We start from the raw sequence: 12,644 nt of genomic DNA, 5'->3' as shown, positions 1-12,644 counted from the left end.
CACTCATACCGAGCTTTCGGTAATACCGTAAGTTTTAGGTGGTCATATCGATCCTTCAAATTAATCCATAATTCAAGTGGATCTTTTACGGTTAAATATTTAGTTTTTAACCCTTCATGTAGATGATGACGAAGGAAAATCATGGTCTTCGCTTTATCCTGATTTGATGCTTCATTTCCTTGTTTAATAGTATTTTCAAGACTTTTAGCGTCAAGGTGAATTTCAGCATCAAGAACCCATGATAAATAGTTCCTTCCGGTGATGTCAAGTGCCACAAATTCAAGTTTTGATAAATTTGACATAGTGAAAACTATCATAAAAGATGAATAAGTTAGAGAAATAATTATAATAATAAACAATTAATGAAAACAAAACGATTAAGGTAAAAGAAATGAAAATAGAGCTATATCATGTTAACAATCTACTATTTCATTTTATTCTTGCCATAAAGTAGAAATTACATACTTGTTTCATTTCACTTTATATTATTGATATATATGTGTTAATAGAATTGAACGTGACTAACATTATTTATATGTTCCAATAAATATAAAGTAATTAAAAAATTATTGCTTGTCAATTCATTTCTCACAGTTCTTCAAAATGCCTTAAAGATATGTTTTGATCCAGGGAGTCCATGACATTAGTGCATAGCTAGTTTGATGACTTTCAGGTCCTCTAAGAGTTGAGCACGGAAGGAAATAGTTATTTAATTACTGCAATGTACTTAAACTATTTAAGATGCTCAAGCGCACATGTAATCTGCAAACAATGAACATATGATATGTACTGCCATAAATAAGATGATTATAATGATACATACCTTAATAAAATATGGCTCAATTTAGCGGGAGTTAAGAATAAAATTAGAGCTTCGTGCTGATAACGTGTTATAAAATAAAAGCAATGCAGTAAAATGTAAATAAGAAGAGATAGAAAGAAGGGAGAAGTGTTTTCTTCTTTCATTTTGGTGTATTTTTCCATTGCAATTACATAACCTTTTATAGGCATAAAAAGTAAAGATGATAGACATAAAGTAGGAAATTTAATCTTTAAGTTATTCACAATATGGGCATCCAATTTAGCGTCCAATGTAATATCCAATGTACAAACTATTCATAACATGTCATATATATTTTCTTATTTTTCATATTTTTATTAGAGACAGACCTACGTCACGATAATCCCACCTTTGAAACACTTTGCTAATGTTCCCAAATAATGAATCAGAGCACATGAAGCTATTTCCTTATCTTTTTTCTGTCAAGAAAAAAAATGGCAGACTAACTGATATTTATATCAGTTAAAGAAAGAGTCCAATGCAAAAAAAAAAATGCATGTTGGATCTTTGGTCCGCTCCGAAAAGATGAGCTTTTCGGTTCGCTCGCCCCCCCATGTGGTCGGCCTTCTTACCAGTCTGCCTCCTTTCTCTTGATGAAATATATCGATACCCGAGTTCCAGCTTTGCCTCGATTATCTTATTATTTTGCTGATGTTACTGATATTGTTTTATTCTTTATACTTTCTTGAATCGAGGATCTATTGAAAATAACATATCTACCTTCTCAAGGTACGAATATAGTCTACGCACAACATTATTTTTTTCTAGATCTTATTTATGATATTATACTGAGTTCGTCACTGCTAGTTGTGTGTAGTTAAATAACTAGTAGGCACATTCTAACTGTTTAACTCTAGTCATTCTCACCCTTTAAGAATACCAATTCCTCGTTCATTCTTTCATTTACTATTTCACTCCCCCCCCCCCCCCCCCCCCAATTTTTTTGAAAAAAAAATAGCTAAAAAAGCAAAAGAAAAAAAAAAGGAAAATTAGAAAGGAGAGAGGCCCCACCCACCAAAATTCTTTAACATTCATTTCTCTCAATATAAATATGGCATAGACGAGTAAGCTTCCTACTAGCCAGCTGTTTTATAAGTCCATTTCTGTAGTAAGAGATTCAAGAGCTTATTCAGTAAGAAGAGAGTGAGCAGAGAAAATACTAAGAAAAAGAAAAAGAAGAAGATGGAATCTTCAGACAAAGTAGTGGAAACAGTGATAGTAGGTAATTACGTGGAAATGGAGACTGAAGGAAAGTCTAATAATGACATGAAATCTAAGATCTCTAATTTATTCTGGCATGGTGGTTCTGCTTATGATGCTTGGTTTAGTTGTGCTTCTAATCAGGTTAAATTAATTAATTTCTCCCCAAATTCTTTCTTAAAATATTTTTTATTAATGCACACATTGATAGATGAATTTGCTTTGTTTTTATTTTGACTTTTTTTTGGTGTACATTCTCAGGTAGCTCAAGTACTATTAACATTGCCATACTCATTTTCTCAACTGGGAATGATCTCTGGTGTTTCATTTCAACTCTTCTATGGGTTATTAGGCAGTTGGACAGCTTATCTCATTAGCATTCTCTATATTGAGTACAGAACCAGAAAAGAAAGAGAAAAAGTTGATTTTCGCAACCACGTCATTCAGGTTTCTCCCTTTCAACAACCTTGTTATTAGTAGCTTATGCAGGATTTTACATAAACAGTATCAATTTATTGTCACAATTCAACTCATAATTTAATTTTACTCTTGTAAAAGAGCCGCCCATTGCACTAAGCTTTCGCTATGCGTATGATTCGGGGAAGGACATGATTACAAAAGTATATTGTTTGAAGGAGCTTTTTATTCTTGTGTCAATCAAAAATCTTTTCTTGTTTTGAAGGGGTGTATTTCTTTTATTTAACTTAAAACCAAAACACTCCGACAAGATATAGGTTAATAGATATTTTGTCTGTGACAAAAAACCAATACTACTAAAATCTAAATTTACATAAGGGACATGACAACTGTATAAATCCATTTTTTCACATGGAATTCTGAGTTTTCTATACTATTTTAATGTCTAAATTATTATATGTAATTTTTGTATTACAGTGGTTTGAAGTTCTTGACGGGTTGCTAGGAAAACATTGGAGGAACGTGGGTTTGGCTTTTAATTGCACTTTTCTTCTGTTTGGATCTGTAATTCAACTTATAGCCTGTGCAAGGTTCGTCCTCTTTAATTTTCTACCTGCCCCTACATATAATATTTTGTCTTTTTTCTACTCATATAAGTAACACAATCTATTTTATTTAAATGTGCAGCAATATATATTACATTAATGATAATTTGGACAAAAGAACTTGGACTTATATCTTCGGAGCTTGTTGTGCTACTACTGTCTTCATTCCTTCTTTCCACAATTATCGAATCTGGTCTTTCCTTGGCTTATTAATGACCACTTACACTGCTTGGTATCTTACTGTCGCGTCACTTCTTCAGGGCCAGGTATGTATTGGTTTAATTCGGACTATTATCACCTTTAGCCCACGACAAAAACTATTTATATTTGGTAGCCGAAAAAATATATAAAATTTGTATATTTTAATATATAATATATAGAATGTATCTACTCCCTCCTTTCAATTTTACTTAGCATCTATACTAAAAATAGATTTTCATTTTTACTTGTCACTTTACGAATATCAAGAGAAAACAAACTTTTTTTTCCTGTTATACCCACATCGTTTGTTACTCATTTTAAACCATTTTCTCAAATCCAATAAAATATGCATCAATTAATATATGTATCATGGTAAATTATGCACTTCATTTATTATTTCTTAAGGAACGTTAAAAATCAAAACGTGCCAAGTAAAGTGGATGGACGGAGTATATACAAAATATATATTTTTCAACAATTATTTTGAGAGCGGTTATGCAGTGTCATTTTTTCGTTTAATTTCACATATGATTATTTAACTTAGTTTCGTCGTCGTGTCACGAAATTAAGCATATATCGCATGAGACAATTCGGTTCCCATCTAACATTGGTGTTAAATGGAGAACTATGAGGACCTGATCCTATGAGAGGACTGAACCGGGCTAACCTATAGTATACCGGTTGTTATTCGGGCAGTTAAGTTGGTATGGTAGCGTCTTTCGAATTGAAAAAACCAGTAACAACAAAGAGATGCTACTTTAGAGTTCCGAATTAGTAGTAATTGGATGTGCCATGGGAATTGAAAACCTTCAGGATTTTTTTTGACTCGTAGCCCACATCAGAAATTATTTATATTCGGCAACCGAAAAAATATCTAAAATTTGTATAATTTTTATATACTCCTATAAGATACAGAATGTGTATATATATATATAAAATATAAATTTTTTCGACTATTATTTTGAGAGCGGCTATACAGTATCATTTTCAAACCTTTTAATCATATCTATACATATGTGGAGATTTGACTAATTAATTAGATACTTTAGCTTTGAAATGTTAATTACTCTATATTTATGTTTTTTTTTTCCTTTAAAACAGGCGGAGGGGGTGAAGCATTCGGGACCAACAAAATTGGTGCTCTATTTCACAGGAGCAACAAACATTCTCTACACATTTGGGGGACATGCCGTTACTGTGTAAGACATATAATTATTTTTATTTGCTTTTGACGAATATATTTAGTTCATATATATAACCTTCTTTTTCTTTTTCTAACATTCAAGTACAAGGGTAAAACTATAAAAATAGGAGATATTTTAGTATCTATAACTTTATGAAAATGACTTTACCTTGACTTCTTTCGACAGATTCTGAAGAAGTAATCTAGTGGACTATTCTTTTGTGTCAAAAAGATTAATATTCTCTCAAAACTTAACATTTACTACGCCATGACCAATCATTGTCAAAACACTATTATTGTTATTATTATTCTCCACAACTGTGCATATCTCTTGTAACTTTTACTTTTAGCTTTTTACATGCATTTGTGGCTAAAATATAAATAGTGGTTCCAGCATCTTTTTTCCATGGCCAGATTCCCTTTTACCCTTTTCAAGTTAGAAAGTCAGAACTATTTTTTCGAATCACTTTTGCTTTTATTGCTGAATCAATGACGGAAAACTGTTGAAGCTCTGAGCACCTCCTTGTTTTAATGTTCATTTTCTGTTTCCTTGGCATAAATTCACAGAACCATTAACCAAGGTAAAAAGTAAAAAAGAAATCTATCATAAATTTGATAGCGAGTACTGCAAAATTAGATCTTGATATTTACTCAACTGGATTTTTTAGCTTCTGTACAACTGTAAAAGCCATTTAATTATGTTGTGGACATGTGGGCATGGAGGTATAGGTCTGTAGCTCATAGGTACATTGAAAAAAAAAACATCTAAAAATATCGTATTTCATGTAGATCAATTCACGTGAACTTATTAATTGGACAAATAGTTTAAGAACAGAAAAATATTTTGAAATTTGCGGTCTTAAATATGCCTATTGACTATAATATTTTTGAAACTTGTGGTTTTAAAAATGTCATAACATTTGTTTGTCAATAGACACATCTCATTAAGTGTAAAATAGTATACTTAAATTAAATTATTTTCAAATTTAAAAAAGGCATCATTCTGTTTCAAACCGACTAAAAAAGAAATAAGTTAACATAAATTAAAACCAAGGGAGTGAGATTGTTTCTCTATATAGTAAGAATTTTAACTTACATACATTTCTTGTTAATCTTTTGTATTTTAAGGGAGACTAAAATTTTGTGGTTTTTTTTGGGCAGAGAGGTAATGCACGCGATGTGGAAACCACAAAAATTTAAGGCAATCTACTTATGGGCAACTCTTTATGTGTTGACACTGACTCTTCCATCAGCAGCAGCAGTCTATTGGGCATTTGGAGATTTACTTCTTGATCATTCCAATGCCTTTTCTCTCTTACCAAAATCACCCTTCAGAGACATGGCTGTCATCCTTATGCTCATTCATCAGGTCCATTATAAATGTCATTTTAGTCAATTCTATTAACGTTGAGTGATTTTTTAATGAGTGTGTCAAAACTTTAAACGAAATTAACATTGAGTTGTTTTTCTTTTGTGGCAGTTTATAACATTTGGTTTTGCATGCACGCCATTGTATTTTGTATGGGAAAAAGCTATAGGGATGCACGAGTGTAAGAGTCTATGCAAGAGGGCGGCGGCGCGGTTGCCGGTGGTGATTCCGATATGGTTTTTGGCCATAGTATTCCCTTTCTTTGGCCCTATAAACTCCAGTGTTGGTTCACTTCTCGTTAGTTTTACGGTCTACATTATCCCAGCACTTGCTCATATGTTCACCTTTAAATCAGCTGCTGCCAGAGAGGTACCAATCTTTCATTTTCCTATACTTCAAAAATGGAAAAAAAAGTAAAAGAATCTTATACTATGATTCCTAAGGGCCCAACAGAGAATAAAGAGAAAGAATAACGAGGTGTTATCACTTTTAACTCGCCACAAAAATTATTTACATCTGATAATCGAAAAATTGTATAAAACTTATATAATTTTTGTATATAACATACATAATATATATATATATATATATATATATATACAAAAAATATATAAATTTTATATATTCTATCGGCTATTATTTTTACGGTGGCTATTCAGTCTTGTTTTTCTAAGAGTAGAATAAAAGGGAAGTCACGTCTCACACATTAGTACTTTGACTTTAAGTGAAAAAAGAAACTATTTATTCTTGGAGCTATATATATCTAGGAGGAATCGTCCAAACATAAAGATATTCCTATTAATAATGCCATGAGGCATCTCAGTCTCCAACTCTCTTTCAATTTTGACTGAAAATCTCAAAGATATTGGTTTAATATTTTAATTTTACGTCGAAAATTAGATAATACTATGAGGGTTAAAAGTGTTAAAGGATATTAATAATTCCTAATTCATTTGTTTATGTTTTTCAAAACTTTTTGTATGTTATGAATATGTGGTGATTGTATACTTTATGTAATGCAGAATGCGGTAGAGCAACCACCAAAATTCGTGGGACGTTGGCCTGGAACATTTACGATAAACATATTTGTGGTGGTATGGGTACTGATTGTTGGGTTTGGATTTGGTGGTTGGGCTAGCATGACCAATTTCATACATCAAATTGACACATTTGGTCTTTTCACCAAGTGTTACCAATGTCCACCTCCTCCGGGATCTCCACCACCGTTCCTCCCTCACGTCGGCGATACCCGGTTATGGATAAACATTACCCCCGGTAGAAGATTATCCATACCGGGTATAATAAGCTTATCCTTTCAGTACCCAGTTATGGATAAATATTATCCCCGGTAGAAGATTATCCATACCGGGTATAATAAGCTTATCCTTTCAGTACCCAGTTATGGATAAACATTACCCCCGGTAGAAGATTATCCATACCGGGTATAATAAGCTTATCCTTTCAGTACCCAGTTATGGATAAATATTATCCCCGGTAGAAGATTATCCATACCGGGTATAATAAGCTTATCCTTTCAGTACCCAGTTATGGATAAACATTACCCCCGGTAGAAGATTATCCATACCGGGTATAATAAGCTTATCCTTTCAGTACCCAGTTATGGATAAATATTATCCCCGGTAGAAGATTATCCATACCGGGTATAATAAGCTTATCCTTTCAGTACCCAGTTATGGATAAACATTACCCCCGGTAGAAGATTATCCATACCGGGTATAATAAGCTTATCCTTTCAGTACCCAGTTATGGATAAATATTATCCCCGGTAGAAGATTATCCATACCGGGTATAATAAGCTTATCCTTTCAGTACCCAGTTATGGATAAACATTACCCCCGGTAGAAGATTATCCATATCGGGTATAATAAGCTTATCCTTTCAGTACTCCGTTATGGATAAACATTGCTCTCAGTAGAAGATTATCCATATCTGGTATAGTAGCAGCTTACACAACAGCTTCCTTTCTTCTATAAATAGAAGAGATTTCAGTTCATTATGTACATCAGTTTGAATTCGAATAATATATCAGTTTCTCTCTATACTTGTCTTTACTTTACAGTCTTTAATTTATAACAAGTTTATAGTTTTGAACTAGATTATATCACGAGATCGACTTTGAAAGCTCAAGAGGGGGTAAATTGTAATCGATTTAAAAATCTTAGTTGACTAAGTATAAGTTTAGTCGATTAGACTTTGTGCAGTGATTGATTCAGTAGAGATAAACTAAAGGAACATAAAGGTAAAAAAGACACATCAGTTTTTATACTGGTTCAGCACCAGTGTGGTACCTACTTCCAGTTCCCTTGGGTCAAAAAGGTTTTCTTAGATCTTTGATGAATGTTTACAGCAGTGATGGTTTTAGTATGTTCACCACCAACGATATACAACAACAGTGATTCTTTCCAATGTTGACACAACTTTCGTTTTGTGTTCTAACTCTTCCTATCGTTTGTGACACTCGTAGACTCAAGAATATATTTTTTGTAATAAGAACTAGAAAGGATTAGAAACAAATGATGTAGTTGCGTAAATTTGAATGTCCTTCTGCTTCTTCCTTTATACCTTGACGAGTCTTTTGTTTCCTTGTCTTTTGCGATTGTATTGCAATAATTCTAGGAGTCTGTTCCTTGTGAGGCATATACATCTAAGAGAAAGACCCAAGGGTAGCCTCGTAAATCTAGCTTGAAATGGTAGCTAGATTCATTCTTAATCTTGACGAATTGCTTCCTTCATTCCTCCTTGATTTGAGCTTCTACAGAATCTTTTGGATTTGATCTCTGGCCTTGATTAGCTCTCTTCCCATTCTTGCGCGCTTGAGAATCTTTGGCAAGGCTGACTGATTGACTTTCCTTCTTTGTTCCTTGACTGATTTATTCATTTTCCATGTAAAGCAAAGTTCAAAATACATAGTCGTTGAGCAGGATCTTGTTTCCTTTAATCAATATTATTGCTTATCAAATCTGCATACATGGATATGTCATTACTCAAAGCTTTTTTTAGATTATTGATCATTATTAAATTTCTAAACCTAACAATCTCCCCGTTTTTAATGATGACAATAATTTAAAGAGAATTTGACTAATTTTATTGGCACTTCCCTTTTTCAAGTGTGCCCCCCCCCCCGATGTACTAGTCAAGCAAGCAAAATAAAAATATTGTCTAAGCATCCTAGACACTTAATTCCTTCCAAGAAAATACTTCAGAGTGTTGATCACTTTAGTGCAAAAACTGTCATAAGAAGCATCAATATCTTTGGTGACTTTGGTCAGCTTCTCAGTTACATCCTGCATGGCCCTGATCCCTTGCCTCCTTGTGGCTTTGAGAGTGATCCTTAGCTTAGCCACGTCTGCTCCAGTTTCCTTGGTTACTGCCCTGATCTTGTCCACCTGCTCCTGCGTAGATGTTAGTAATTCCTTGATACCTGCAGTATTCTGCTCAATCTGCAACAGCTGATCTGAGGAAGAGGATTTGTTGGTTTTAGATTTGATCCCCCAGTGCTCTGAGGAGGACTGAACTTCGGTGATTTGTCTTTCTTAAGCCATGTTCCCTCAATCAAGGTATATCCCATCATGGCAAAAGTAGTCTTGTCATAGGTGCTGGAGATAATTTTAGGAGCATAGCGAGAGATCCATTTTCATAACTTTCAAGATGTGAGAGATTAGTAAACCATAGGGCAAACTGCTCGCAGAAGATAAAACATCCCTGATGCTTTCAAACATGTACTCACGTGCCTAGGCAAACCAGTTGATAGCTTTATCATTTACCAAACAATATAGAACAAATACATCTCAGAGAGACACAATACTCAGTGAACCAGTACGGGGTAGCAAAGTGGTAGCAATAATGTGGGCTAGGATACGGTGTTCAAATTTCAAATTCTTTGGACCTATATCAGAGAGGTTTTTAGACAACACACTCTTGGCTTCCTCAAACGATACTTCAAAATTATCAGGACAAGAGTGTTGAACAAAAATATTGAACCCAACAAACTTTGTTGCAAAGATTTTCTTAAACTGATAAGAGTCAAGAATAATACAAGTTCCTAAAACCATGGATTCTATATCGTCTTTATCATTCACAAACATATTTGCATAAAACATACGCACATGCTCTTAATAGACAGTATCACCAACAATAACAAATAGAGAGACAAGTTTCTGAGTTTCGAAAACTGACATAACAGTTTTGCATAGACTTTAAACTTACAGTGTGGCCAAAAGCAATCGACTTCCTTTGAAGGCAACAAACCTAGCCTTGTCTTCAGGGCCATAGAAGTTCATCTTGTCTTCAGGGCCAAACTCTACACTTTCAGTTTTTCCCCTTTTCTGAGAAGATGGTTTAGGGATGGACTCCATTGGTCGTTTTCCCGCCGTCTTTTCGGAGATGAGAATGTCTTCTAGAGAGTCACTTGAAACTTCCTTGGTCAGTAGATGATCTGTGCTTTATGAGGATTCTACATCAACAGGATCATCTTTGATTTTCTTGAAGCGATGGTTTCTTCTGGGTATGGAGGAGAAAGGAGAGGGTTTGGTTTTGGACATGAGTAAAGGAAACAGAGAGATAGAGATAGAGTTTCTTTGAGAGAATAAGAGATATGATCGAGGGAGAAGGGGTTTAAAAGGGTTTGAGAGGACGCCTCGATTCTTTGAGAGAAGTGTGAAGGGCAACTGAAAAGTTTCCTTCTGCAAGCCCGCCGTCAGTTCACTATTAATACATGTACATACTAACAAGTTCTTAAAAGATTTTTTGAGGCAAAAATTACGAGAAAACATATGGACAAAAATTAAACTTAGACAATTATGGAAAACATTAAACACAGCTACAAGGGAATTGTACAAATGCCAATATATTTACAAAGGAAACAAAATCTTTCTTCAAGCAAAGGTTTTGTAAAAATATCTGCTAACTGATTTTCAGTATTTACAAATTCTAACACAACATCTCCTTTAACAACATGATTACGTTTAAAATGATGCTTAATATCACACATAGTAAGAACACAGTTAAGACGTAAATCATAATCTAATATTCGATGCATAATCCATAGTACTTGTGTGCAGCAGTTGCCTACTGCCAAATATTCTGCTTTAGTAGTAGTTAGGGATACACCACTTTATTTTTCACTGTGCCAGGATATAAGAGATTTTCTAAATAATTGGCACGTTCCACTTGTGCTTTTTCTGTCAATTTTATCTCCTGCAAAATCTGCATATGAAAAACCTTTGAGATCAAAACTGTCTAAACTTCCGTACCATAATCCATAGTCGATTGTCCCTATCAAATATCTGATAATACGTTTAATAACATTCAAGTGGGATTCTTTAGGAGTTGACTGATATCTTGCATATTTGCAAACGCTGAACATAATATCTGGTCAACTAGTTATAAGATAGAGTAGGGAGCCAATCATACCTCGATACATTGCTTCATCAATACTCTTAACGTCTTTATCTTTATCCTAGGTAGTTGATGAACTCATAGGTGTTCCTATGGCCTTTGGGACATGCCAAATTTTTTGATGAGTTCTTTATTTTGTTTGACTAATGAAGAATCCTTTCTGTACTTGCTTGACTTGAATCCCAAGGAAGAAAGTTAGTTCCCCCATCATACTCATTTCAAATTCCTCTTTCATGTTGTTTGAAAAGTTCTTGCACAAAACAAGGTTAGTGCTACTAAAAATAATATCATCTACGTAGATTTGTACAATTAAATTATCTAAAGATGATCATTTGATAAAATGAGTAGTATCAATATTACCTTTGTCAAACCCATGTTCGACTAAAAATGAGCTCAGCCTTTCATACTAACCTCTAGGAGCTTGCTTTTGACTGTACAGTGCTTTGAACACGTTGTAGACATAATTTGGAAAGGATTCATTTACAAATCCTAGAGGTTGCTTAACAAATACTTCCTCATAGATGAACCCATTTAAGAAAGCACTTTTCACATCCATCTAAAATAGTGTAAAACATTTGTGAGCAGCATAGGCTAATAGAATACGAATTGATTCTAACTTGACAACAGGAGCGAAGGTCTCCTCATAATCAATTCCCTCTTGTTGTGAATAGCCTTGTACGACCATCCTAGCTTTATTTCGCACAGCTTGTCCAGATTCATTCAGCTTATTTTTGTACACCTATTCCGTTCCAACAATAGATGCATTTGGTGGTTTAGGAATGAGTTCCCATACCTTATTTTTCTCAAATTGATAAAAGCTCTTCCTTTATTGTAGTTATCCAACTTTAGTCCCCAAGGGCCTCATTTACCTTTTTTGGTTCGAACTAGGATATGAGAGCAACGTTTGATGTCTGCTTTAGTGATCTTCTAGTTTTCATTCCTTCCCGAGGGTCTCCAATGATGTACTGATGTGGATATCCAGGCTCACTTTTCCATTCATTTGGAACAACTAATACTAGCTCCTTTTCAACATAATTTGTTGGATCAGTTGTAGAAGATCCCTAATTTTCTGTTGGGCTATTAGTCGACTGTCTTGCTGATTAGTCATTTCATCAAAAGTGTTCTCACCTGTATTGATAGACTTTGGAACAATGGAAATTTTCTCATCTTCAGGAAGTTGTTCATTCCTTAAGCGAGGTTTAGTGTCCACAAAAATAACATGTATAGATTCTTAAAATACGCTTATTAAAAACTTTATATACTCTACTAGAGGGAGAGTATCCAAGAAAAATACCTTCATCGTTTTGTCACGACCCGAATTTCCCATCCTCGGGAGTCGTGATGTCGCCTACTAGTAAAACCTAGGCAAACCGACCATTTGTACAAATTACCTTTTTCTCATTTTAATTC

At 34.0% G+C, this 12,644-nt stretch overlaps 1 protein-coding gene across 1 annotated transcript; it reads left to right on the top strand.

Moving 5' to 3' along the window:
- Positions 1 to 1,916: 1,916 nt before the first annotated feature.
- Positions 1,917 to 8,233, top strand: LOC104221166 (auxin transporter-like protein 2). Its single transcript, XM_009772160.2, has 9 exons — positions 1,917 to 2,185; positions 2,303 to 2,488; positions 2,936 to 3,048; positions 3,146 to 3,329; positions 4,366 to 4,463; positions 5,609 to 5,816; positions 5,928 to 6,185; positions 6,839 to 7,112; positions 8,112 to 8,233. The coding sequence occupies exons 1-9, from the start codon at positions 2,024 to 2,026 to the stop codon at positions 8,231 to 8,233; spliced, it is 1,605 nt and encodes a 534-aa protein (XP_009770462.2). The 5' UTR covers positions 1,917 to 2,023.
- Positions 8,234 to 12,644: the final 4,411 nt, after the last annotated feature.

This window comes from Nicotiana sylvestris, chromosome 1 (genome assembly GCF_000393655.2).
Source record: "Nicotiana sylvestris chromosome 1, ASM39365v2, whole genome shotgun sequence".
Classification (NCBI taxonomy): Eukaryota; Viridiplantae; Streptophyta; class Magnoliopsida; order Solanales; family Solanaceae; genus Nicotiana; species Nicotiana sylvestris.
This window is presented reverse-complemented; position numbering and strand designations above follow the sequence as displayed.